The 27,927-nt window shown below is 45.8% G+C and overlaps 1 protein-coding gene across 1 annotated transcript in view; it reads left to right on the top strand.

Moving 5' to 3' along the window:
• Positions 1-27,927, top strand: part of DMBT1 (deleted in malignant brain tumors 1) — a 233,323-nt gene that overhangs the window by 177,409 nt on the left and 27,987 nt on the right. The window contains exons 30-39 of the mRNA XM_064269899.1: positions 444-1,128; positions 6,130-6,320; positions 9,597-9,914; positions 11,275-11,353; positions 11,712-12,181; positions 12,778-12,810; positions 14,638-14,670; positions 16,194-16,347; positions 17,719-17,936; positions 26,615-26,956. Coding sequence (XP_064125969.1) covers positions 444-1,128; positions 6,130-6,320; positions 9,597-9,914; positions 11,275-11,353; positions 11,712-12,181; positions 12,778-12,810; positions 14,638-14,670; positions 16,194-16,347; positions 17,719-17,936; positions 26,615-26,956 — 2,523 coding nt within the window. The remainder of the gene's footprint in view (positions 1-443; positions 1,129-6,129; positions 6,321-9,596; positions 9,915-11,274; positions 11,354-11,711; positions 12,182-12,777; positions 12,811-14,637; positions 14,671-16,193; positions 16,348-17,718; positions 17,937-26,614; positions 26,957-27,927) is intronic.

Genomic DNA, 27,927 nt, shown 5'->3' with positions numbered 1-27,927 from the left:
AAGCTTCCCCTTGGAGCATCAAGGAAAGGGAACTGATATGGATGGATCTACTTCTAAGGAAATAAAACAGGGCCTGAATATGCCATCACTCAGCAGGCTAGCTCAAGCATATCTTCATGATGGTCTCAGAGTTCCCAGGTGGTGAGCTAAAGCTTATAAGTCCTTTGAGGCTCTGCATGGGTGCACCTTGATTTCTGCCACATTCTATTGGTCAAAGCAAGTCACAGGCTGCCAGCCCAGAATCAAGGAGTATGAAAATAAGTTCTACCTCTTGGTGGAATGAGCTGCACTGCCACATTGTAAAGAGCAAGGATATAGGGAAGGGAGTAACTTTGGCCATTTTTGTCAACAATCTACCACAAGCAAGTTGTCTTAAAACAGGACATTGACAAGAAAGACATTATAGGCTCCTTAGAGCAGACACTTCTGGGAATGAAATGGAGTCCCTTGTGGCCAGGCTGAGTCACTGGTGGGTGGAAACAGAAATCATCATTTGACACCTTGTTCTTCCTCAGGAGGCTGGGCCCCTGTGCGGCTGGTGGGAGGCCGAGGGAGCTGCTCTGGCCGTGTGGAGCTTTTCTACCAGGGAGTCTGGGGGACCGTGTGCGATGACATGTGGGACCTGCAGGAAGCCAACATCGTCTGCAGGCAGCTGGGTTGCGGTTGGGCCATTTCGGCCCCCGGCGAGGCTCACTTTGGGGAAGGTTCTGGGAAAATCCTCCTTGACAACGTGCACTGTACAGGCGAGGAGCAGCACCTGGAAGAATGCTCCCACATTGGCTGGTTTTCCCACAACTGTGGTCACAGTGAAGATGCCAGCGTGATCTGCTCAGGTAAACCTCTGCTTCTTCCCTGGGCAGGTCTGGCATGGGCTTTCCGAGACAGTACTTTTCAATGTCATTGTAGAAATATGTTGAAAATGTGCCTGTGTGTTATCTTCTCACGGCAGGTATTCTCATCTCTAACACTTACAGGTGCTGAATACTCAACCGTCACACCACCAGGTAGGGAAGGCAATGCTCATATTTGTAGTGTATCAAAGCTTTGGGGAAGGAATCCTGATGGAAACTGGATGTGTTCTATTCTCCAAGCCTGTGGCATACTGAGAGATAGGGAATCACCTGGTTGACCAGTGAGAGAGCTGGGTGGTACCTTAGGAAGCATCTAGTCCAACCTAACTTTTACCTCTCCTCTGACCCCATGTGTTTTCCACACAAGAACCAGACTATACATTTCTCCAACTTCTAAACTTTTGGTGTGTCAGTTCTGAGCATTGCAGCAGGTTGACAATGAGATGCGGGTAGAGAGGTGGTGAAGAGCACTTCCTGCCCTGTGGTAAGTGACAGGTGACCCAGACCTGGGCAAAGTAAAGGTGACTCCTTCTTTGCCTCTGCCTTGTTCATGGTGTAGGAACAAAGCAACTATGGTCCCACATAGTTTCCATTGCCACTGGTGTTCCCACTTGCTCCCAACCCAACACCCAGAGTTTTCCATGCCAGTACCCTGTCTCCATCATCAAATCCCCACGTCCCTTGATGCTCACCTCTCAGTCAGAGTGAGTCATGAACAAAGCTGAGTTGAAAAACCTCATAAAGCTTAATTCACACTCCCTCCTGAGTGATCAGCTCCAGCAGGAGGGAATGGATTGGTCCAGGGAGAGAATCACCAGTGGGTGGCACTGAGCTGAGAGTCATAGGTGAGAGAGACGATGGGGGAGGAGGACAGGATCCACATATCTTTAGTCCCGGCTCATCTCTGAGCAGCACCAGGTCAAAGCAGTTAATGAAACACTAATCAAGGCCCCGTTCTATTCCAATCCTTGGGTCCCTGGAAGAGCCAGAATTTCATGTCTTTGGTTTTCTGAAACCCCCAAATTTTTTAAATCTCATTTGCATGCATGACAAAAGAACAAAGCATCAAAGTCCGCAACCATACCTTCCACACATTAAAACTCCAACTCGTGCAGTCCTCACTCCCAGGGACTCTGTTTCAGAAGCTCTGGGAGGGGGCCCAAACAATGACTTCTTCAAAGCTCCAAGGGGATGCTTATGTGCAGACAGGGGTGTGGACCTCGAGCCAGCTGACGTTCCAGATGTCCTCTGTGTGTTTGACAGGTCCTACATTGGCTGACTTGGCAGGGAAAACTCCTGCAGGTGAGACTTCTGTGTCCTTGGCTACTCTGGTCATTGTCCTCTAGTTCAAGCCCTGAAGTGATTCTTCAAGGAAATTGAGCCAAAATAATACTGCCCTGTCCAGGTTACCCCTATGAGCCAGTGTTCTGAGTGAAGGGCCTACCAATGAAGATCAGTTAATTTATGGTTTCAGTTCCATTTCTGTTTAGTCAAAGAAGGAAGTCAAAATAGTCAAGTGATGCTGGCCTTCTTGGTCCCCCAGCATGGATACCATGAATGAAAGGCTGGCATGCAATCACTGATACAGCAATTTTGCCAAGGCCATCACTTAAAGGACTGCCACCGCGATAAGCGCTGCTTTCTTGTCCACCTTTTCTTCTTCTCTGACCATCTCCATCCTCCTTCTCTGACGATCTCCATCCTCCTTCTCCATTCTATCTTTTTCACCTACCTTTCTCTCTCTCTCTCTTGCCTATGCTTTGGGCTGTCAGAGGCTCCCTTTAATTTTTCTTAGCACTACTTGTCAATAAAGGGCTAAAATAATATTGGTGGCTAGAAAGCCTGACTGGTCTTTCTAGAAAAGAGCCACAGCTAGATGGCCAGGGCCAGCTGGACCACCACACAGCAGGTGTGGATGCAGTTCTTACACAGCCAGATGGTCTGATGGAGAAAAACTCTCTGCTTCCATTGCCACAGGAGCGCCGTTCTTTTGGGACTGAATGTTGGACAGGTGGATAGACAGACAGGTAGACAGGCAGATGGAGAAACAAATGAACAGACAGTCAGGTAGATGAAGAACGTTATCAGTATTTGTGGGGCTCGGTGTGGATGACTCACTATTAAGATTACAACCGAAGGTGGATGGGACATTACCATCTTCATATACACAGATGAGAGATTCCACAAAGGCATAGCCTTCACTGGGGGAGAGTACTTTACTCCTTACAATGGGTGACCTGACAAAAGTCAAGGCTACAGACCTTGCCACTAGGGAGTAACCGGAGGGAAAGGTTCTGGCTAATATTAGATAACAGCTCTTCCAAGCAAGTCCATGTCAATGGTAGAATTCTCAGAAGAGGTGAGAGATGTTTCAAAATTCATACCCTTTCACGCCCTAATTACCTAAATTTGCAAGACTTTTTACTAGTTTATACCTCTGCTCTTTCCTAAGACACACTTACAAAGTAATGACCAATGATGGTTTATTGGGATAAAAAGTGAAAAGGAAAACAACAACAAAAGATTTGAATTTCAAAATATTAAACTGAGCAATGAGGGAAAAATGAGATTCTGAAATATCTGCTTTCTGCATTTAGAAAAATCGCAGTGTGGCAGCACTATTACTAACTCTTCTGGAGCGATTAGGAATCCCCCGCTGACTGAAATGCATGACAACATAACCTGTGTCTGGGAAATCAAGGCAAATGCTTCTGACCATATACTGCTGGCGTTTCCATACCTTAAGTAAGTCTGAAGCACCTTGGGTAGTTCAAAACTCCAATCATTTATTCCTCTGGTGGCTTCTCACTAGCAAAATTATTTTAAAAAATAAATAAAATGCAGTAAATGTTACAAATGCATTTTTTAACTTTTATTTTGTAGTAGTTATAGATACACAGGAAGTTGAAAAAATAGTACATACAATTCCACGTACTCTTCACCTAACTTCTCCCAGTGGAGACATAGAACCGTAGTCCATTATCAAGCCCAGAAACTGACACTGGCACAGTACTGTTCGCTAGACTACAGACCTTATTCAACTTTCGCCAGGTTTTACATGCATTTACCTGTGTGTGTGTACGTGTGTGTATAGGGGAGAAGTATAGTGCTACACAATTTCATCCTATGTACAGGTTTGTGTAGCCACCACCCAATCGAGATATAGAACCATTTATTCCATTACCACAAAGAACTATCCCTTTACCCTTTATGTTTGCAAGCCCCCACCCCCATCATATCCCCTGATAACCACTAATCTGTCCTCCATCTATTTCATGTTATCGTTTCGAGAATGTTATATAAGGGGAATTATACAGTGTGTGATCTTCTGAGATTGACTTTTTTGACTCAGCCCTTTGAGATCCACCCTGGTTGCTGCAGGTGTCGATAGTCCGCTCCTTTTTATTGCTGAGATGTATTTCATGGTATGAATGCCAGAATTGTTTAGCCATTCCACCCAGAAAGACATTTGGGTTGCTTCCCGTCTTTGGCTGTTACCAAAACAGCTTCTATGAACATTCAGGTACAGGTTTTTGTGTAAACCTAAGTTTTCATTTCTCTGGGATAAATGCCCAAGAGTACAATTCCTAGTTTGTATGGTAAGCGTGTTTAGGTTTTTAAGAAAATACCAAACTATTTTCCAGAGTGGTTGCGCCAGTTAGGTACAATTCCTACCAGCAATGTAGGAGAGATCCAGTTTTTCCCTGTCCTACTTGTCCGGTGCCCTTGAGTTGATTCTGACTCATGGCGACCCCATGTGTTACAGAGTAGAGCTGCTCCATGGGGTTTTCTTGACTGTAATCTTTAAGGAAGCAGACAGCCAGGCCTTTCCTTCCGCAATGCCACTAGGTGCGTTTAAACCACCAACCTTTCATTACCAGCTGAGTGCAAACCTTTTGTGGTTATTATTTTTTGTTTTAGATGTTTGTAATTCTCAGCGTACAAATTCCATACATTTTTTCAGAGTTATTATATGTTCTTTTTTTTAAGTTATTGTAAATGACATCATTTTAAAAAATTTTGACATATATGTTTGTTGCTAATATATGGAAATATTATTTATTTTTGTGTGCCTTCATACATTTTTAATTAGAATAAAGTTCAGCTTATATGCTATGGATAGTTCTGTGTGTGTGTGTGTGTGTGTGTGTGTGTGTGTACGCACCCATGTGCATGCACTAACAGGCATGTGTGTCTGTGAGAGAGTCCTGGCCTGCTGGTTAAAGACGCAGATTCCAGGGTTAACCCCAGACCTGATGAACCAGGGAAACTTAGGTCTTGATGCTGTTAATGTTCAAGCTTAGGTGCTCCTCATAAATGGATAAAACCTAACCTGTTGCCATGGAGTCAATCCCAACTCACGTGAATGTCTTGTGGAAATTAGCTCCTAGGATCAATTTAAATTATTTATTACGCTGGAATTTTGGTCAATCAAAATGTGGCTTGGAATGGATGGGTCATTGAGCTGAGGCATGGAAATGACTTCTGATTCTAGCCCTAGTGGCATCTGGACAAAACTTCACAATGCGGAACAATGCTGACGAAGTCCGATGACTTCCAGAGAGTGAGCTGGGCCAGTGTGGTAGTTCACTTCCTCCTAGGCAGGTTGATGTTGTTGTTAGGTGCCATCAAGTTGATTCTGACTCATAGCGACCCTGTGTACAACAGAATGAAACACTGCTCGGTCCAGCCCCATCGTCACAATCGTTATGCTTGAGCCCATTGTTGAAGCCACTGTGTCAATCCATATCGTTGAGGGTCTTCCTCTTTTTCGCTGACCCTCTACTTTTCCAAGCATGCTGTCCTTCTCCAGGGACTGATCCCTCCTGACAACATGTCCAAAGTATGTGAGACGTAGTCTCACCATCCTTGCTTCTAATGAGCATTCTGGTTGTACTTCTTCCTGGGCAGGTGGGGTGCCACAAGCTTGCAAATGAGTAGTTTAGAAACTGAGACCATATCCTCCGGGCCACCTGGTGAAATTGGCTGTGTTTTCCTTGGCTCTGCCCTTGGCCCTCAGCTGTGAGGTACCCTGTGATCTCTGGCTGCTCCGAGGCCATCAGCAGGGGTCTACCTAGTGCTTCAGCCTCCTCTTTTCTGGTTAAAATCCCATTCATTAAGGCAGTGGCTCTCAGAGAGAAGTAGGATAAAAGACCAGTGTTTGAATGATCTGTTCCCAGCCTCTATAGTAAATCGGTCAAGGGCGTGTCTCACGGCAGGCCTCTGAGATCTTCTGATGTAAAGACTAGGAAGCCCCCACGGGCGTTTGCTTCCACAGCCTCGACTGCACCAATGAGTATTTGGAAATCCTGGATGGGCCTCCATCCTCGACCAAGTCCCTGGGGAAGACCTGTGCTGGTTCCTACCTGACCTACGCGTCCTCCTCCAGCTCCATGACACTCGTGTACTTCCGAAGCTTCAACAACATCGGGAAAAACTTTGTTGCTTATTATTACTCTGCAGCCAAAGGTAAGAACGGTGGTTAAGAGCAACAGTTCTAGAACTGGATTATCCGCCCGGGTACCAGTTATGTCTTCTTTACTTATGCTGGGGCCTTGGGCAAGCAACTTGACCTCTCCATGCCTCGATTTTCTTCCCTATATAATGGGGATGATAATAGAATTTCACTTCCTCCGTTTGTTGTGAGAGTTTTATGAAACGATTCTTGTAAAACACTTGGCATAGTAGTGGCACATCATAAATATTCAATAACTGATAGCTTTAAAGAAAAAAATTTTTTTTTAAAATGAGCTTTTTAGTCTCACACTCAACCCATTAGGAAGTCATTTCTGGAGACATTCTGAATCTAGTACTGGCGTTGTTGTTAGTTGCCATCCAGTCAATCCCAACTCAGTGATGCTATGTGTGGAGAGTAGAGCTATTTTCTTGGCTGTAATCTAAATGGCAGCAGATTGCCAGGCCTTTCTTCCATAGTACTACTGGGTGGATTCAAACTGCCTATGATCCCAGCCTTAGAGGGGCTCATGCACAACCTAGAAGGAGACCCAAGACAAATACATGGGATACAATTATAGGACATTTAAAAAATTATAGGACATTGAGGATATACTAAACTAACACAAACACATAGAACAAATATAAAACACTGGAATACAGTAAATTAACACACACATGCAGCTCAACAAAAGCAGCCAGAAAAGGAAGAGAGCAACATAGGCCATAATTATTAAGAAAAACATCAGGGAAAACAGCCTTAGATTCGGCTTTAAAGCTGGTTAGGCTGTGGGTTCCCTGGGTGGCTCAGATGGTTTGCACTCAGCTACTAACTGAAAGATTGACTGTTTGAATCCACCCAGTGGCACTGCAGAATAAAGGCCTGGTGATCTACTTTCCTGTAAAATTATGGCCACTGAAAACCGTATGGAACACAGCTCTACTCTGACACACGTGGCGTCCCCATGAGTCAGTGTCCACTTGACGGCAACAGGCAGAGCAATAGGAAGGGCAGAGTAGGGGAGAGAATAGCCCGAGCAAAGCATGGAGATGGGATGCACTGCAGTGTGGTGGGAAGGCAGGTGGAAGCTAAGCCAAGGGCTTCTGCTGACGTGCAGTGAGCTCAAGGCTGGGTAATAATAACAGTGGCCAAAACAAGTAACATTTATTGAAGGCCTATTCCATGCCAGGCAGCATTTTAAGCATTTTGAATGTATTAACTCATTTAATCTTAAGATTAAATCTTAAGAGGCTCAGTATTTTTCCTGAGGTCACCCAGCAATGAGTCCCTCACTATATACCACTAAACAAAAAGAGCCAGAGCAAATAGAAGCATAAATGACTAGCACCCACTTTGTCCAAAATGCTGTTCAGAGTAGTCCCCTGCACTTCTAACAAGCACCAGGGTGACTCAGCACTGAGCAAGTTTGGGAAACATATTATAAAACACGGGCGAGGTGCTTCATGTCACAAAGTGGACGGGGAGATCCATCATGGCGGGCATTAAACAATGACTGACCATGACTTCCTTGTATCTGCAGAGGCGGTTACACAGACCCCACGTCTAATCAGTGAGTCTCATCTGGTGTTGTTTCATCTTCATCATTGTTTCACACCTCTGCCTTCCTCTGTTTCCACTCCTCGTGCTCTGACTGCCCTGTTTTGATCTCTCTCACGTATGTTTCCTGATTTCCTGTGTAAGTCTACCAGAGTCGAGAGATTTTGTCTGGATGTTTTTACACAAGTGGTAGCATGGTGGTTAAGAACTCGGCTGCTAACCAAAAGCTCAGCAGTTCAAATCCACCAGCCGCTCCTTGGAAATGCTACAGGGCAGTTCTACTCTGTCCTATAGGGTCACTATAAGTTGGAAGCAACTCGACAGCAACAAGTTAATGCCGATTCGCACTGGAACCAAGTTATGAATACCAACAATTGGATCACTGCATATTGATAATTGTTATTTGATTCCTAAGTATTTGCTCTTATCAAAGACAATGAGATTCACGTGATCAGAATACTCCACATTTTGGAGAAGTCAAAGAAGCAGAAGCACACAGGGGAAATGGCTGTTTGATTTTCCCAGAAGGACAACGACTGGAAATGCTTGCGTTTCTAACCCAGAATAGCACAATTTAAATATTACTGTATTTTCAGTGACTGGGCAGGAGAATGCCATTTCTTTTGGATCGCACACACCTAAGAAACAGCAAAACCCAAGTGAAAAGAGTTTGATTCCAACTCTTGATTATTATAAAGATTATAGGGAGAATGAATCAGCTACAGTCTTGACACTTAATGGAGACGATCTTAGAATGCTGCCATATTGATTTACCCAAAGCCTTGCATTTTATTTAAGGGTTTCTTCTTGTATCCACAGCCATCCCAACAGGAACGCCTAAGACAGTAACAGCAAGACCAGGTGAGCCTTGAGAACACATTCCTTCATTTACCAAGTGTACTTTCCTCTCAGTACCTGATTTTGTGCCTGCTTCATGAGCAGAAACTGGACCAATTGTGAGTAGTTCTCCAGTCTACGCTACCAAAACTTTTAGGGCCACTCAAAACCACTGGGATCTTTTGGTTCTGACATCCCAGGATGAACAAAGTTCACTGCTTTGTGCCATTCACAGTCCTCAAAGCCTGGGCAGCCAACAAGTGCCCCTGGTGGGATTCTTTGCTTCCTTCATATGGTGGCCCTGATCATAGCTACCTTCACCTCATGTATCATTAATAGACTTTTCCAAAGTGAGTGGATGTCAGAGCCATTTTGGAGGCAGTGAGCTAGAACAGCAGGGAAAAAGCAGTGAACTTTAGAGTCAGGAGACTTGAGCTTAGCTCTCTTACTCACCAGCTGTGGGGTTTAGGGTGAGTCACTTTTCTTCTCCAACATTCAGTGCCTCATAGACAATATTGGTATACTGATTCTCTCTTGCTTACCTTCCTGAGTTATGATAAGGCTGAAGACACACACACACACACATAAAACCTGCTTCATAAAGTTATAAATCACTGTACAAAGTTTTACAATGTTTTTCTGCATTTAGCCAAAACAAATGGCACATGCCTCTGTCAAAATAGATACTTAGTTAACTGTATTTTTAGGCTAAGTGTTCTTTTGGCAATCCTAAGGATGTATCAACTTCCAAGTAGGAGTTTGACTAATTGACTGACTCCTTTACCAAGTCCTCCATCCCTAATAGTAGTGGCAGGGGTGGGTGGGGGGACTCAACCAGGTCATGGGGAGTGGGCAATGCCCCCAGAGGACAACAGTTACCAGGTTTCTGTCCTCAGGAGACTGGCCGGAGCTGCGACTGGTGGGAGGCCCTGGTCAATGCTCAGGCCGTGTGGAGGTCCTCCACCAAGGGGCCTGGGGCACTGTGTGTGACGATCTGTGGGACCTGAATGAAGCTGAAGTTGTATGCCGCCAGCTGGAGTGTGGCCGGGCTGTGTCTGCCCTTGGAAAGGCTCACTTTGGCCCAGGCTCGGGGGACATCTTCCTGGACGACCTCCAGTGTGCAGGTGTGGAGCGCTATCTGGGCCAGTGTGCCCACTCGGGCTGGTCAGAGCACAACTGTGGCCACCATGAGGATGCCGGTGTCATCTGCTCAGGTAACCTTCCCTCTCAGACAGTTAACTCCAGTCCCAGAGTGCTTCAAGACCACCTTTTAGTGTTCTGGGTCAGCCAGGGACAAAGATAGGATCCTCAAACATGTAACCTTCAATTTTTGCCTTATCTATTTTAACTTGGTTAAATTTTCGAGGTTTTAACTGCTAGCCTCTCAGAATAAAACCTTCTAATTTGGTAGTAAGAATTACCCAAGGAATATGTGCTTTACTGACTATAGACATGTGCAAGGAACATGTTTTCTTATGAGCATTTTTAAGGAGTTTATGTAAAGATCTTTCATTTAAAGAGGTAACCTGGCATAGCAAAATTAGGGCAGATTCTGAGACAGACCAACCCAAAGCGCACCTCAGAGCCAGTACTATCTGGGCAACGCTTAAACTCTTGGAGCCTCAGTGCCTTTGTTAGTAAAATTAGGGGGCTAACCGGTTTTTTGCAGGACTGTCATAAGGGTTAGATGTGTCTTTGTAAAGCACTACACAGTACCTGAGAAGGAGTAGAGGTTGCATATTGGGTAATTTTCATGACCTTTTCCTCACTCAATCATAAGAAAACCAAAAGCAAACCCAGTGCCGTCGAGTTGATTCTGACTCATAGCGACCTCACTCAATCACAAAAAAAAAAAAAAATTTTTTTTCAATGATACCACCAAGCAAGTCGGTGAATTCAAATGACTAATTTTAATTGCCTTGTGACAATTAAAAAAAATATTTTGGATTTGCTCATGTAAGAACAATTAGCTTGGAATAAGTTAGTCATCTCTGCAATGTCTATTAATAACCCTTCCCAATAGTATAGGATGCCTTCTAGTGGTGCAGTGATTAAGAGTTTGGCTGCTAACCAAAAGTAGGCAGTTCGAATCCACCACTTGCTCCTTGGAAACCGTATGGGGCAGTTCTCTGTCCTGTAGGGTTGCTATGAGTTGGAATCAACTCAACAACAACGAGTTTTTAGTTATTAAAGTTAGGCTTTCTCAAAAACACTGAGATATTTATCTTCTTTTATCAACAGATGTGGAGGAATCAGTTATTAGCAATCCGGGTAAGTCACACCTTCTGCTATGGGCTAAGTTAAACATCAGCTGGAGCTATTTATTCTTCCAGCCCTAAATTTACTTCCCATCTAAACTACAGAGATTTTCACACCATTAAGATGCCGTTAGAAAGTCTTCTTGGGAATTATTTTTTATTTTTTACATGTGATGATGGCTTTGTGGGTTTTTTGTAATGTCCACATTTTTTAGAAGTACCTGCAAGCAGTGAAATGGCATTTCAGTGTCCTTTTGCTTATGCTGGTCTTTCTGGCTCAACTCTTCCCTGACCAGCTTTTTCTCACTTTTTTTAGAGAAGTCTCCCCAGGCCCCTCCTTTCTATTATTCTCTCCAAAGCATCCTGCTCTTCTCCTTCACTGCACAAACCACAATGTGGAAAGGTGCATTGTACTAGTGTCCATATTTGACTAATAGATTCTAGACTCCATGAGGAATCCCTGGTTGAAGGTTCGAGTCCACCCAGATGCTCCTCGGAAGATAGGCCTGGTGATCTACTTCCAAAAAAATCAGCCATTGAAAACCCTATGGAGCACAGTTCTACTCAGACACACATGGGGTCACCAGGAGTCGGAGTCAGAGTCAACTCAACAGCAGCTGGTTAAGACTCTTTGAAGGCAGGAACTGTATCTTTTTGGTTCATAGCAGTGGTATTGTAGCTAACATGAAAGACCGTTAAAATTAAATTAAGTTAGCTGAAGATAACACACCCTACAACTCACAAACACGGGAGAAACGTGAAGAGCAAGCCCCAAGGCCCAAGATCAGTGCCTGTCCAGTCCCTCCCCTCCCCTCCCCCATATCCCTTTTCCCCTCTGAGGCCTGGTCCTGGTAGATCCCAGGTGAGGTCCTTTAGGGATTCATGCATCACATCTCTGTCTACAGGAGACTGGCCAGAGCTGAGGCTGGTGGGCGGCTCAGGTCAGTGCTCAGGCCGTGTGGAGGTCCTCCACCAAGGGGCCTGGGGCACTGTGTGTGATGACCTATGGGACCTGAATGATGCCGAAGTAGTGTGCCGCCAGCTGAGGTGTGGGCAGGCTATCTCTGGCCCCAGTGAGGCCTACTTTGGCCCAGGCTCAGGAGACATCTTCCTGGACAACGTCCAGTGCTCGGGGGTGGAGCGCTACCTTGGCCAGTGCGCCCACTCGGGCTGGTCGGAGCACAACTGTGGTCACCACGAGGATGCCAGTGTCATCTGCTCAGGTAACCTCCCCCTCAGACCACTAGTTTCTGATGTTATGTGGCGAGGTTTTGCAACCATACGTCCTGGATGGAATTTTCCTCTGCCATCCCATCTGCTCTTTCTTGTATGACAATCCTCGCGCTTTCACTCTTAGCTAGGCCCTGGGCTTAGATGTCTCCCTGCCCCAGCAGCTCCCAGGGTTGACCAGGGGAGGTCTGAAATTTTCGCTTGAACAGCACTACCTGGGGTATTGCCAGTGCAGATTTCAGAGTCCCACGCCCAGAGATTGTGATTGGTGAGGTTTGGAAAGGGGCTCGGGAATCTGCATTTTAACAAGTAGTCCAGGTGATTCTGCAAAGTAGGGCCTAAGGGTAACTTGGGCCTGGCTGCTGTGGGGCAGAATGGGCCCGGCTGCTGTGCCTCATCCTGCAAGGCCGAGAACCCTGTCCAGAGGATGGCTAAAGCTGCCCTGGGGGAGTCCTAGTGCTCTGGACTCCATGCCCAGAAAGGCCATGGTCCTCTGCCCTTCACCCCTACCCACATCCTTGTCACCCCAGCTTCCCCACACTTTGGAGTCACTAAAGAGGGTGACCTATTGCTTTCTTTATGCATTCAGATGCTGAAGACTTGCCTCTGCCCACATCTCCAGGTATGTTCCATTTTTTTTCTGGTCCAGGCAACTTTCTAATGATGATGATTATGATGATGATAGCAACTACTTACAAATGCTAAGAAGCAGGCACTGCTTGAGCCCTTCACATGTTTAACTCATTTAATTCTCACATCAACCCCTTGAGGTAGATCCTTTGGTTACTCCCATTTTTCGGATAGGTAAACTGAGACATAGAAAGTTAGCAACATACACAGGCCTAGCCAGTTTTGTTGAACACAGTCTTTTGATGCTTTTGGCTACTACACTACACTGCCTTCCAAACTCTTTTACCACCCCCATTCACTGGCCCCAGCTACGCAAAGTCCAGGTGAAAGAAGAGCAAAGATGGGGAGGCATTTTCCTCAGATTATTGTGAATCCTCAGAAAAATCCTACAAAAAAAAAATATTATGTATTTTACAGAAGAGAAATTTGAGACTCAGAAAGGTTAAGTAACTTTCCCCAGACCACTCAGCAAATAAATTGTAGAACCAAGGCTGGGACACTAACCAGTGTGGCTCCAAAGCACATGCTGTTTGGGCGCTTATGATTTTTGCCTGTTTTCAAAGGTCTGATCATTTAATGATTGAATGACATTTGTCTGTAATAAAAACCAGAGGTTCGAAAAATCCAACCAATACATGCAATATAAATTCTGAAATGATGCTGGAAGTGAGTGAAAAAGCATTTGGTTTCATTGCAATGGAGACTTCCAAGGGTCTGCTCGCTGGCAGGCCTGATGTTAGCCATCCTGCATAGGTTAATTTATGTAATCCTCACAGTTGAGAATTAGGGAGTGAAAAGCAGTCAAGATAACTCCATTAAAAAGCAGCAGAACTGGAGTTTCCAAATCCCATCTCTGGCCCTTTGAATGCACCTGGTTGTCCCCACACAGCCTCAGAGAACACACACGTCACCCATTGGCAGAACCGTCTCTCTCAAGTGTTTGCCTAGAGAAGGATTTGATGTGTCTGGGTGTTCCAGAGGAAAGGCCAGCTTTTTGTGTTGGGGTCCTGAGTGAGATGAAAGGGCTATCTAAAGTTAAAGGGTCAGGGTCAAGGGCAGCAAATATTTAAATGAAGGTACATCTGTAGTTTTGTCATTTTATGTAACTCAGCTAAACGAAATGTTACGTGGATTGGGGAAATAAAGGGGACAATGTTGAGTGAAAGGACCTATGCTGGTTATCTAGTGCTCCCCCAATACTTAGTGGTTTAAAACAACAACCATTTAATTACAATTCATGGTTTTGTGGGTCAAGAATTTGGGCAGGGCTCAGCTGGGAGACTCTTCTGCTGCCTGTGGCATTGAGCAGGGTCACTTGGTGGTATTCACCTGGTGGCTGGTCTGGTCTGGAAAGTCCACGATGGCTTCACTTGCATGCCTGGTGCCTTGCTGGGGACAGCTGCGTGACTGAGCTCAGTTGGAGCCCTCTTTCTTGCCATGTGGTCTTGGGGCCTCTTCCAGCAGAGTAGTTAGTCTTCTTACAAGGTGGCTCAGGGCTCCATGAGTGAGCCAGTGTTCCCAGAGACAGAAAGTAGAACTTGGCAGTCTTGTAAGTACAGTGTCACTTCTGCCACATTCTGTTGGCCAAAGCAGTCACAGAGTCACTCAGATTCAAGATCTTACCTCGTGGCAGAAGGCATGTCAAAGAATTTGTAGACTTCTTTTATCTGCCACAAGACCATAGAGAACATTCAGTCTGCATCTTCGGACTTTTCTCTGTTTGCACTAAGTACTTCTAAATGCCCTTTATATTTCACTAACTTGTAGATGAAACTATTTTCCCCTGGATGTCATCATCATCTCCCTTTTTCCCTTCTAGGTCTTCCTACAGCACCTCAGGATCATATAACAGGTAGTCACTTGTTTCGATTTGAAATGGTACCTCCATTCTAAGAGAGCCACCGTGGAGGTGCTAGGCTGTGTGCCCAGGATGGAGCACAGAGAAAGACTGGCTTGGTGTGAGTGAGGGGCCTGTGTCTTGCTCCCCATGCCAGTTCTGTGGTGGCCACTTCCCTGAGGAGGCCAGGCCAGTCTGGGCCCTGAGCTGGAGAAGCCCCCCAGTCCTCACCACAGCCACGCTGAAGGGCATGGCACTGGTACTTCTGTCACTCTGCAAACAGTGACTTTTTTAACCAGAGGAGCAGGCTGGGAAGAGGAAATGTAGATTGGCTCAGCCACACCGTTGGTGGGAGGGTGGGCAGAGACTTGAAAAGAATGTGACTCATTTTGGCCCAGGGCTCAGCCTGCCAGCTTGGGGTACAGACCACAACAGGCACTCACAGTGGGTACCAGTCTTTCATCCCCTGATACCGGGAGAGCCTTGGGGAGCCTTGGAGAGCCTTGGGGAGGACCTGGGCACAGTTATTGTAAACTGCAAATGCAATCAGTGATAGAACTATAGGATGACTAGATGTGGCTCCACTCCCTCCCATCTCCACCTCCCTCTCCTTCTCTCTCTGTCTGTCTCCCTCCCTGCATCCCTATCTCCCTTCCTCCCTCCAACAACCACTAATGTTGTTAACAGGAAAGACTTGGAATCTGTGGAATTCTGTGAGCATTACTAGTTAGTTGAAATGGGGCACAGAAAGAAGAAAACTTAAGCAGCTTCATAATTTAGGGACCAGGTCAATCAAGCGTATTGTGCTTTCAAATTTCCTCTAAAATAATTAGATGATTCTAAATTTTCTTATTTTTATGGGTGGCATGCTGCTTTAAAAATAAATGTGTGTGTGTATTCGTGTAAATATAGATCTACCTACACTAATATGACAACTAATATGAAAGAGTTAGATTTCACCATCAGCTTGTTTAACTCGTGAATCCCAAAACCTATAAATTCCCATCTCAAAGTAGATACCCGGTTAAAGGAAACACAATCTACCCAGCACAAGTGATGAGCAGGTCACTCAGATCCCTTACTGGCATGACTGAAAGAAAGGTCCATAATCTTCCTTCCCCTTTGTCTCCAATTTCATCAGACTCCAAAGTTGTTCTGTAGCCTCTTGCTCCCCTAACCACCTCAAATTTTCTTCTTACGTAGGTATATTTGTCTCCTCAATTTGTCTCCCCTTCCCAATCTCTCACAGTATAGGCAAACGTCTCTCTCCTAGCAAGCAAGAATCTTCCTGCTTTAAAAGAGGGAGGAGACAGTGAACAGAGAGGACAAATACAATGTTTTCTTTATAAGAATTAGATTGAATGGTGTCTCCTTCCCATAGAGGCACGTAGGCTGAAGATCAATTCAGACAGCGTGTGCACCCACCCAGGCAAACCACTGCCCGAATCCACCAGGCTGCTGGGTGTGGGCTTGTCATTACCAGATTGCACAAATGACCCATGTGGACACATCCTGACACCCTTTTCCTGCTGTTTCAGGAGGAAGTAGTTCCTGTGGAGGGGTCATTTCTAGTCTCTCTGGCTCATTTTCTAGTCCTCAGTATCCGGAAAGCTACCCCACAGACGTCCAATGTGTTTGGGAGATCCATGTGGATAAAAAATTCCACATAGAACTCATGATTCCAAGTTTGAAGTAAGAAAATAATCTTTTCAGAGTCTATCTGAATAAGAATGTTGGCTTGTGGATTCATAATAAAGATATTTCTTTTAGTGGAAAATGTTTAGGGGCAAGACAAGAAGAAGGTCCTAGAAGCATGTTTGCCTCTGTTAATGTTAAAACCCCAAGAGCACAATTAGCCTATAAGATGAGAACCTTGAACCCACACTTCCAAAGTCTATTGTGTTATGAATCATCTGTCCCTTCTAAGGCACGACTCACAGACCAAAAACCCAAAACCAAACCTGTCACTATAGAGTTGATTCCGACTCAAGGCAACCTCATGTGTTATAGAGTAGAGCTGCTCCATAAGGATTTCTGGGCTATAATATTTAGGGAAGCAGATCACCAGGTCTTTCTTCCGCAGTGCCACTGGGTGGGTTTGAACCATCAAATTAGTAGTCAAGCACAAACTGTTTGCACCACTCAGGGACCTCCCATTCACAGACATCCCTCATGAATAATTGCCAAAATGCAAATGCCCTTCTATCTGCTGCCCTTTTTTTTTTAAATGCTAACATCAAGTATTTTTCTCCCCAAAAAACTTAGGGATAGAAAACATTGTGAAATATACCCAAAACCAAACGCATTGCCATCGAGTCGATTCAGACTCATAACAACACTATAGACAGAGTAGAACTGCCCCCGTAGGGTTCCCACGGAGCAGCTGGTGGATTCGAACTGCCAGCCTTTTGATTAACAGCCATAGCACTTAGCTGCTGCGCCACCAGGGCTCCTTGTGAAATATGGAAGTAGGAAAACCTGGCACGATATCTCTTATATGCTGACCATCTGGGGTGACTTGGTTATTAAGAATTTATTTGCAGCCGCATACATTAGTATTTCCTAATATTCCATGTAGGTTGCGATCAGCCAAAACCATTGTAATTCTAAAACTGCTGTTATAAAGTTGTAACCATAAACCTGACATATTCCTTAGGCAAAGAAAAATAAGAGTTCTGAAAATAAGTCATTTGAGAACATCAATTCATATTTTATATATTAACGTAATTTTAAACATAATCCAAATATCAGTTCCCATAACCATCATAAAATCCCTGGCTGGCACAAATGGTTTGTGCTCAACTGCTAACCTAGAGGTTTGAACCTACCCAGCAGCACCATGGAAGAAAGGCCTGGCAATCTACTTCCATAAAGATTAAAACAGCCAAGAAATCTCTATGGAGATCAGTTCTACTCTGTAACACACAGAGTCTCCATGAGTCAGAATCTACTTGACAGCAACAGGTTTGCTTTTGGTTTGGTTTATGATCATCATACTTTTTAAGCTTTAAGATTTAGAAAGTCTCTAACCTGCTGCTAACTCTCCATTTCTGCTCCCCCCAGACTGGAAGATATCCTTGGATGTCCCTACGACTCAGTCGAAATCTTCAATGGCCCCAGGATTGCCTCACTATCCATGGGGAAGTTCTGTGCCCCAGTCACTGTGATCTTTTTCTCCTCCTCAAACATTATGACTGTGGTGTTCCGAAGTGACTCTATGATAACCAACATCGGCTTTTACGCTCTGTTCAATGCGATTCCACGGAGCGAAAGGGATCCAGGTAGGAAGATTCAAGTAGGTTTTGGGTCTTTAAAAGAGAGAACAGCTTCCTAATTTGAGGGGCTCTCCCTAGGAAAAAAAAAATTTTTTTTTCTTTTGTTTTCCTATTAGCAGAGGCTGGGATTAAGCTTTAAGACCCTACAATTAGCCCCATCATCCCTGCTCCATAGCTCCCAGCTTTTTCCACTAGGAGGGCCACACCGGCAGCTGAAATAAGGGCAACAATGAGCAGCCTGGATGTGAATATCTAGACAACTCCTCTTCATGGGGAAAAGCTGTATGCTATGGAGGAGCCCTGATGGTGCATTGGTTAAGAGCTTGGCTGCTAACCAAAAGGTTGGCAGTTTGAATCCACCAGCCACTCTTTGAAAAGCCTATGGGGCAGCTCTACTCTGACCTGTAGGGTCGCTATGAGTCCGAACTGACTCAACGGCAATGGGTTTTTTTTTAAGAAGGGCCTGAGGAGCCCTGGTGGTGCAGTGGTGAAGCACTCAGTGGCTAACCAAAAGGTTGGCAGTTCCAATCCACCATCCACTCCATGGGAGAAAAGACCTGGCGAGCTGCTCCCATAAAGATTACAGCCTTGGAAACACCATGGGGCAGTTCTACTCTGTCCTGTATAGTCGCTATAACTTGGAATCGATTCAATGGCACCCAATAATATGAAGGGTCTTGTGGCTGCATCTGTCACCACCAGCCACTTGTGAACTGTCCAGAGTGCTGAAAGCTGGAGGGCAAACTCTACTGGGAGAAGAACCCCCTTCCCTCCACTAACTGGCCCATTGCATCCCTTGCCTCTGTTGGACCCTAGACCCACCCAAGTGAGAGGCCAGGGACTCCTATCAGGCATGGCCTTAAAGGCAGTCATTCCAGAGCTGGGCCCAATCTGCACCTGCCACCACACTGCCTGCAGATCATAGGACCTCTGATGTCCTACAGGGACCCCAGTAACTCCTGTAGCCTACCCAGAAACCAGGTAGTAAGCCCCTGGCTGCAGTTTGTAGGGTAATTTTTTTTTCTGAGTATGGGAATCCTTAAAGTGTGCTTGATACCCTGCCCTGGGCAGACACAGTAAGTGCCAACACTTGAAATCCAGACCACACATTGGCTTAAGACCATCATCCACTCAACCAACAATATTTTCTGTGGTCCTACTACGTGGTAGGCCAGTTCTAAGTTCTGGGCAGGGCAGCTCCCTGCCCTCATGGAGTTTATATTTATGTGGGGAGAAATGAGAGAAGTCAAGACACAGGAAACGAATCAATTAACAAGATGATTTTGGGGTAGTGATAAGGGCTGGGAATGAAAATCCAGGTGGCACAGTTGAGGGTGCTCGGGTGGAGGGGCTGCTGCTGTGGGTTGGATGGGAATGCACGGCCTCTCCAAGGAGACGCACAGGATGAGCGATGAAGGGGCATTACAGTCAGAGAGAACCACAAGTGCAAAGACCCTCAGGGGAAAGAGTGGCATGCTGGAGAGTTAGAAAGAAGGCCAATGTGGCAGAGTGAACCTGTGGGCACAGTAAAGAAGGGCCATCCCTGGAGTGTATCCAAGAGACAGCAGCCAATTCCAACTGTCCAGAGCCCATCAGCCCAGAAATATCCCTTCCTGTTAACTCTATGGAGTCACAGCCAGCCTGTGGCCCATGTGCCTTTCAGAGGCTAACACCTTCACTTAGCAAAGTACAGTGGACACATTCAGAAAAGCAATTTGGAACTCACTTCCCCAGAGACCCAGCATTGTGACTCAGGATAATCTGCAAGACCTGCAGTAACTGGGACATGCTGGGTGCTGAGAGGTGTGATTTGTCACCATAGCCCTCACAGATGAGGAAACTGAGGCCTAGGGAGATGAAGTAACTGAAGTGGCCCAACAGATGAATGTCCCTTCAGACAGGTAGACAGAGAATACAGGAAGCCTGAGTCCATCCTGAAGACGAGCACAACATGGCCACACATTGGCTGCCTGATTTATGCCCCTCTCCTAGGTCTGGGGCTGCTTGTCCAGAATGCAAACATACCCTTGTTCTTGCTTATGTGGCGTGAAGCCTGTCTACTCAAGACCTGTCAACTCTAGAAACCCACTTCTCTGTTCTCATAGAATTCAATTCTGATATTCTAATGTACTTTTTAAAAAATTGTGCTTTAAGTGAAAGTTTACAAATCAAGTCAGTCTCTCATACAAAAACTTATACCCACCCTACTTGAAAAAACTCTCCCTCTAATGAGACAGCACACTCCTCCTCTCCACCCTGTATTCCCGTGTCCATTCAACCAGCTTCTGTCCCCCTCTGCCTTCTCATCTCCCCTCCAGACAGGAGCTGCCCACATAATCTCATGTGTCTACTTGAGCCAAGAAGCTCACTCCTCACCAGTATCATTGTCTATCTCATAGTCCAGTCCAATTCCTGTCTGAAGAGTTGGCTTTGGGAATGGTTCCAGTCTTGGGCTAACAGAGGGCCCAGGGACCATGACCTCCCAGGTCCCTCTAGTCTCAGTCTGGTCTTTTTATGAGAATTTGAGGTCTGTATCCCACTGCTCTCCCGCTCCGTCAGGGATTCGCTGTTGTGTTCCCTGTCAGGGCAGTCAGTCACTGATGGTAGCCAGGCACCATCTAGTTCTTCTGGTCTCAGGCTGATGTAGCCTCTGGTTTATGTGGCCATTTCTGTCTCTTGGGCTCGTATCTAATGTACTTTTATGTTTATTTTTCGTATTTGCAGATGCTGGAGATTGGGCTAGAGATATGACCCCCACATCCCCAGGTAGGCGTGACACTGTGATTTCCCATAATCTCTGCAAAGTTAGTAAGAAATCTGCCATCTGCTATGAACAGTGCACTGCCAGACAGGGGCCTGGACCAGTGATGTCAATTGCTGCTACATGCTAGAATCACCTGCAGAGCTTTTAAAATTCCCAGTATCCAGGCTGCACCCCAGATTTGTCACAGCAGAAACTCTGGGGACAGCATGCAGGCATCAGTCATCTTAAAGTTCCCCCACCAAGTAACTGCAGTGTGCAACCAAAATTGAGAACCAGTGGCTCAGACAATGAGCTAAGAGCCACGTTTCCCAAATGAAATCACATTCCAAACACTTCTTTCTGGACAACAGAGCAAGGAAGGGCAGGAGGGGAAAGGAGGAGAAGAGGGCTGATACAGAGGTGAGAAGGTGGAAGTGTTTGCCTCTCGGGGACATGGGTTAGAGAATGAAAGCACACAGGAAAGCAAAGCTGGCTTTAAATACTAAACTCGTTCCCAGTGGGTCAAGAGCAGACTGGTGGTGGGAAGTGAAACAATTTGGGGCTCTTCTCTGGGCCTCCTGGCCTGAACCAACAGAGCAGGAGTAGAGAATAGGTAGGTCTTCTGGTGACCTCCCAAACTCAATATGCAACACAGACCCAAAACATGTGTATATTTTATATATATATATATATATACACACACACACATATACATATATGTATATGCATACATATATACTATGCAGGTATATATAGTATATATTTATATATGTGTGTGTGTGTATATGTATATATACACATATATATAATTCATTCTGCTGATATTCAATACCCTTCCTGGCTAAAGTCTGAGAAGGACAGGCAGTCAGCCGGTAGTGTCTGTCACCTCCACTGCTCTTTACCTTGCAGCCATGCAAGACAAGAGAGAGAAAGAGATTCTCACATGCATCAATCCATTTGTTTCAACGCCTTCCCCGCTGAACCGTTTGTGCAAAGCTCAAATAAACACCCGTATCTCAATGAACAGACTTTCCAAACCTGCCCTTTTCTTGCCCTGCCATGCAGTGGGGATTGTGGATACACATAGAATATAGAAATACATGCTGTATAGAAATCAAAGCCAAAAGGAGAAAGAGGGGCTTTAAATGCTTGTGCTTCGAACTCCTGATTGAGGTTGGGTCTTACTCAATGGAATGCTGCACGGGAGACCTTTCCCACCACGGCCTTCAGCTTCCTGGCTTTTGCCTTTCTGGATTTCGGCACTCACTTGGTTTCCACAGACACAGTGGCATGGTCATAAGCCCAGTGACATCGTTGTGGGTAATTTCTAGTGACCAGTCAACCTCAGGACAGCCCTGACTTAGTGGACCCTAGCACTTGAAAGGAAACAAGTCACATAACTGAACGCTATCTGGGATTTCCTGTTGAATCAGCTGAAATTAGGGGACAGCCTCCATCTTAGATCATGTAGGGAAAAAATGAGCATGTCCACACATCATATTAAAACTCAAAATTAGTAATAGGTTCATGCATTTGTACTTAAGTATAAGATGATTTTATGATGCTAAGCTCTCTCCTTGTTTACTTTGGTGGTCTCTGCAGCTGCCGTTCCTCCAGCCCCTATACAACAAGGTAACTCTCTTTTATTGAAATTATACCCTGTAAAGTATGAAATTGAGTGGAATCACTTTGGTAATTGATAAAGGCAGAATCGACTTCTGTCTGACCTGGATGCCATTTGTGGAAGGAATGGGAGGGATGGAGCCCTCATCATGGGTGGTCCATCTACATTTGAACTGAGCTGGTCTGCATGGCAGGAGGCTGGGGACAACAGTAATGAAGTGTAGATTGGACACCCCCACATGCCATGGATGTGTGCCCAATCCCCTTTCCAGTCTCACCACCAACTTTAAAGTCCTACCTACCAGTCACACATCTTTCCTCTTCCTTCATTCCCTCTACAGGGTTCCATCACTCACACCATCCAAGGCACATCTATGTCTACTACCAGCATGACCCTTTCCCATTTTGTGATTCCAAACTGTTGAAAAAAAAAATTTTTTTTTTTCCGGATTATACACCTGGAAGAATACAAGATGCATACCCGATGAAACCAACCTTGAGTCTCTTGTCTGCTCTTCCAGGAGGAAGTAAATCCTGTGGTGGAGTAATTTCAAGCCTCTCAGGCTCCTTCTCCAGTCCTTGGTATCCTACAAACTACCCCACTGATGTAGAGTGTGTCTGGGTGATACACGTGGCCGACACATTCCACATAGAACTGACAATTCCAAGTCTGAAGTAAGTAGCCTTGCCCTTATCTACTTTAAAGTCCAAATTAGACTTGAATCTATGCTTTCCTCAAAGAGGTAGCCTTTTCATGGGATAAATCTTTTCACATTTCCAGTGGACATTGGTCTGGTTATCTGAACTGGTTGTCGTTAGCTGCCATTGAGTCAGCCCCCAACTCACTGAGACCCCATGCACAGTGGGATTGGATCATTGTGACCATAGGGTTTTCATTGCTGATATTTTGGAAGTAGATCACCAGGCCTTTCTTCCTAGTCTTTCTTAGTCTGGAAACCCTACTGAAACCTGTTCAGCATCACAGTAACACATAAGCCTCCAGTGACAGACAAGTGGTGGCTGTACTTGAGGTGCATTGGCCAAGAATCAAACCTGGGTCTCCCTCATGGAAGGCAAGAATTCTACCACTGAGCTACCAATGCCTTCCCATCCGAGCTTAGGAGAGTCTTCTTAATCATTTAACTCAACTTCCTACACAATGAGAGAATACCTGTGAGTATCCCTGACCCCGGCCATCGAGCCTCAGCTGGGCTGACCCACCCGTAAAGACCTCACCTCTTCATTCTCAGCTGGCTCCTTCCTCCTACCGAACCCTGATCTGTTCTTCCTCATTCCCATTGACTGGTCTTCATTCTTCCCTTTGCTGCTGCGTAGAACAAACCTGGTTCTTCTTCCATTTAAGAGTTAGTATCGCGTCCCTACTAAGATTTTTCTTCTACAGATTAAATAGCCCCAGTTTGCCCCTTCCAGGACAATGGGCTACTTTTCCCTTAACTGTCTGTAAACCAGCATCAGCTGAGGTCTCCTGTGCTTTAAGATTTACACGATTTGTACTTGAACCACTTCCTCCTTCAACCTGCATCCAGTGAGGAGTCCAAAGTCCTCCCGGAGGTTTACATTCTCATGATCATTTCTTGGTTCAATTTTATCTCTTCTTGGAAACCTCAGTCTTGCTAGAGTCTCCCTCCGGTAGCTATTCTCTCCTCTCTGTCCTGCGCTGACCCATACATGAAACATAACCCTCTTTCTTTATTCCCCACTCCCCTGCGCACCAAACACATCACTCACACAAGGCACTGGGAGTGGATTAGCGTTAGTTAAGATTTGGGGTGACAGAAGCGTGGCACATACATTGCAGGAATGCAAAGAACTTAAAATTGAATATTAGTCACCTCTGTTCTTTAAAGCTCTTTGTCAACCACCCCCTTCAGAATTTCCTACTAGCCGCCTTTCTCTGCAGACGCAAGCCTCCCTCTGAATTTCTTCCCTCTCTTCTCTTACGTCCCCCTCTTTTCTCTCTCCTGCTCATCTCCGCCCCCAAATTTCTCTTCACATTTTATGCAGAGCATATTTTCAACGCCTTTGTTTCCTTGTCTCCTTTGAGACCACACCCAAAAACCTCCTCTTCCATTCCAAAAATAGTCTATCAGTATCTCCCTCAACAAGGATAGCTCTCTCTCTAAGGAAATTCTGGTACCAGCCATTAAAGTGAAAATTTCACCCTGCTACCCATTCAGATTTCTAACCATCCATCCACCCCATGGACAGACCAGTAAACAGGTCATGGTAACACAGCATGCTGCGTGCGGTGTACAGGAGTACCTACTATGGTTGGGCACCTAAACACGTCACATGCACCATCTTGTTTCAGCCTCACTGAATACATATGGTTATCCCCATTCTATAGATTTGCAAACAAATCCCAGGGGGGCCACTTCACTTGACCCAGCTCACACAGCTAGTAAGTGGAGGAGTCAGAGGTAAATCCAAGTACTGTGACTACAGAGCCCAGGCCCTTCAGAGAAAGGAGAACTAACTCATTCTGGGATGTGTAGGGAGGAAGGGGATGAGTTGGTGACAGTGCCGCAAAGCGGTGACATTGGAATAGGGCCTTAAATAATGGGTAGGAAAGCACCACGTGACTGTTGAGAGCAGGCGTGTTGAGCAATATATCTGCAAATCAAGCAACATGGCAAATGTAAGGGGGCAAGGAGATGAGACTAGGGTTAGGTTCCCAGTAAAAACCCAATGCCATTGAGTCGCCAGGTGAAAATGGCCTCATGGGAAAAGCTAGAAGTTTGGGCTTTACTTTGTAGGTAGAGTCACATTAGAAAGTTGACACTCAAGATAGAGAGGAAGATAGAATGTAATGGGGAAAGACTAAAAGCCAAGAAACCAGTAAACTGGACCAGGGGAGAGATGATTAAAGCCTGACCTGGGACAGTCCCCAGAAGGGAAGGAGAGAAGGCAGATTCAAGAGATATTTAAGAGGTAAAATCACCTGGACTTGGTGGGCGGTGGGGATGTGTGGTTGGAAGAGGAGGTGGCAAGGGTGATTACAGTTTCTACCTGGATGCTATGGAAATGATGAGTTTCATCTGAAACATGTCTGCACGTTCCCTTGGGAAGATTAACTTTGGCTTTACCTTCTCAGACTAGAGGACATCTATGGGTGCCCTTATGACTACGTTGAAGTGTTCGATGGCCGGCAAGTCGCCTCACTCTCCGTGGGCAGGTTTTGTGCTGGGGCTGAGCTCACGTTCCTCTCCTCTTCCAATATCATGACGGCAGTGTTCAGAAGTGACGCCATGATCACCAACACAGGGTTTTATGCTCTGTACCAGGCCGTTCAGCAAGATCAAAGGGACAGTGGTAGGTACCCTAACACACACCTTGGAGGGAGGTTACATCCGATTTGTGTTCTTGCCCTTTAAGAGAAGAAAGGCTTTTCTAAATCTACCTGCGGGGTCCACCTCCATTAATGGCATCCTTGCTGATGCTAAAAGCCCCCACCCCTCACCCCTGCACAGCCACTCACTGTCACAGTCCTCCACCAAAACATCTGGGCTGAAGAAGCAGGTGGCTCAAGGCTTGTGTCTTGCATTCACTCTATGTGTGACTGGAGGATCCAGGTGAGCGCCTCCTTCTTTTCCAAAGGAAGGGAGAATGTGATAGGGTAAATCAATAGAGAAATAACAAAAGAAAAATCCTTCCAGGAAAAAAAAAAAAAACTATCTTTAAACTGCAACTTCCAACCCAGAATTCAATATAGACATCAACAGAATTCAATACAAATGGCTTCCAGCCGAATACAGTACCAACATCATCCAACATTACAACCCCCTTTGGTGCTGCAGCAGGATGTGGGGGACATGCCTGAGCTCCCGGTGGCTTATGATTAGGGTGAACATGTAACTTATCCAACTGGGATGCTTTTGAGGGTTCAGAAAGAACCCTGAAATAATGAACAGATATTCATTGATCTACAATAGCTGTAAACCAGGACTTGTTGTTTGCTGTCCAGTTGATTCCAACTCATAGTGACCCTATAGGACAGGGTAGAACATCCCCATAGGGTTTCCTAGGCTGTAATCTTTATGGGAGCAGATTGCCAGGTCTTTTCTACCAAGGAGTCACTGACGGGTTTGAACTGCTGCCCTTTCAGTTAGCAGCCAAGTGCTTAACATTGTGCCACCAGGGCTCCTTACAAACCAGGACTGCCCCATGCAAACTGCGACACAGGCCCACTCTACCTAGAGTCCAGCTGCCTAACATGGGAAAGTGTATCCAAGTGCTGGGAAACACTCTCCACCTGCAGGAGGTCCCCGAGGAGCCGTGTTTGGGGACAGCAGCACAGCTGAGAAGCCCCCATTTTCCTGTCCCTCAGGTGTGTCCCTGCAGCTGGTGAATGGCAGCCACAGGTGTGAGGGCCGGGTGGAGGTCTTCTACAACAGCACCTGGGGCACAGTGTGTGATGACAGCTGGGATCTGACGGACGCCGGGGTTGTGTGCCAGCAGCTCGGCTGTGGCAAGGCCCTGTCGGCCCCAGCTCAGAGCTACTTTGATGGCGGCAAGGGCCACATCATGCTGGATGACGTCCAGTGCACGGGCAGCGAGGCCAAGGTGTGGCAGTGCCCGCACAATGGCTGGCTCTCCCACAACTGTGGGCACCACGAAGACGCCAGTGTCATCTGCTCAGGTGAGCACCCCGGGCACACAGCCAACTGGGGGAGAGGAAGAACACAACCAGCAGCCTCTGGGAGGGGAGAAGTCCCCCCAGCAGGCAATTACTCTGAAAGGAGCCCTCCCCCCAGCTTCAAGCCAATTAGCCAGAGTTGGTTTTCTTTCTCTTAAAGTGTTGTGCCTGTAAAATGCCCAAGGTCTCACCTGAACAGTTGTGGTGATTCAACAGAGGGCTTGTATCCTCAGACATTCCGTTCCTGTGTTGGTGACAGTCCCGTCTGCTGACTGAGAGTAGCAGCTGGTGTCCAGAGGCGGCTTCACATGTGCCCGGCTCTGCTAAACCTGGCGCATTCATTATCCCGTCCAATCTTCTCAACCTCTGTATGAAGGAGATTCTATTGTTGTTGTTGCTATTTGCCATTGAGTTGACTCTGACCCATGGCGACCTTGTGTATAACTGAACGAAACATTGCCCAGTCCTGTACCGTCTTCATGATCATTGGTATGTTTGAATCCACTGTTGTGGCTATTCCTCTCCTGTTACTAAACCTTGGTCAGCCCAATAACTGACTTCAATAAATAAATATACCATGTGTCATTTGAGCCATTGTGAGACAGAAAAGCTAAGCATGCTCCCTCACCCCGGGGGCACTTAAGTAGGCTGCCAATCTTTTAACCAGCATTGGTGGCTATTGAGGAGCCCTGGTGACACAGTGGTTAAGAGCTCGGCTGCTGACCAAAAAGTTGGCAGCTGGAATCTACCAGCTGCTCCTTGAAAACCCTATAGGGCACTTCTACTCTCTCCTGTAGGGCCACTATGAGTCAGGATTGACTCGATGACAATGGGTTTTGGTGGTTATTGATCCAATTTTCCCAACTTTCCAAAAGAGATTATTTTTTATTATGGAAAAAAAAGTCCCTGATTTTTTTAAATGAATTATGTGACTGCCTTACTCAATCCATCTCTCATCTGTCTTTGAATAGGTG

Source organism: Loxodonta africana, chromosome 16 (genome assembly GCF_030014295.1).
Source record: "Loxodonta africana isolate mLoxAfr1 chromosome 16, mLoxAfr1.hap2, whole genome shotgun sequence".
Taxonomy (NCBI): Eukaryota; Metazoa; Chordata; class Mammalia; order Proboscidea; family Elephantidae; genus Loxodonta; species Loxodonta africana.
Note: the sequence above shows the minus strand (reverse complement) of the source record. Positions and strands in the feature narration are given on the sequence as shown.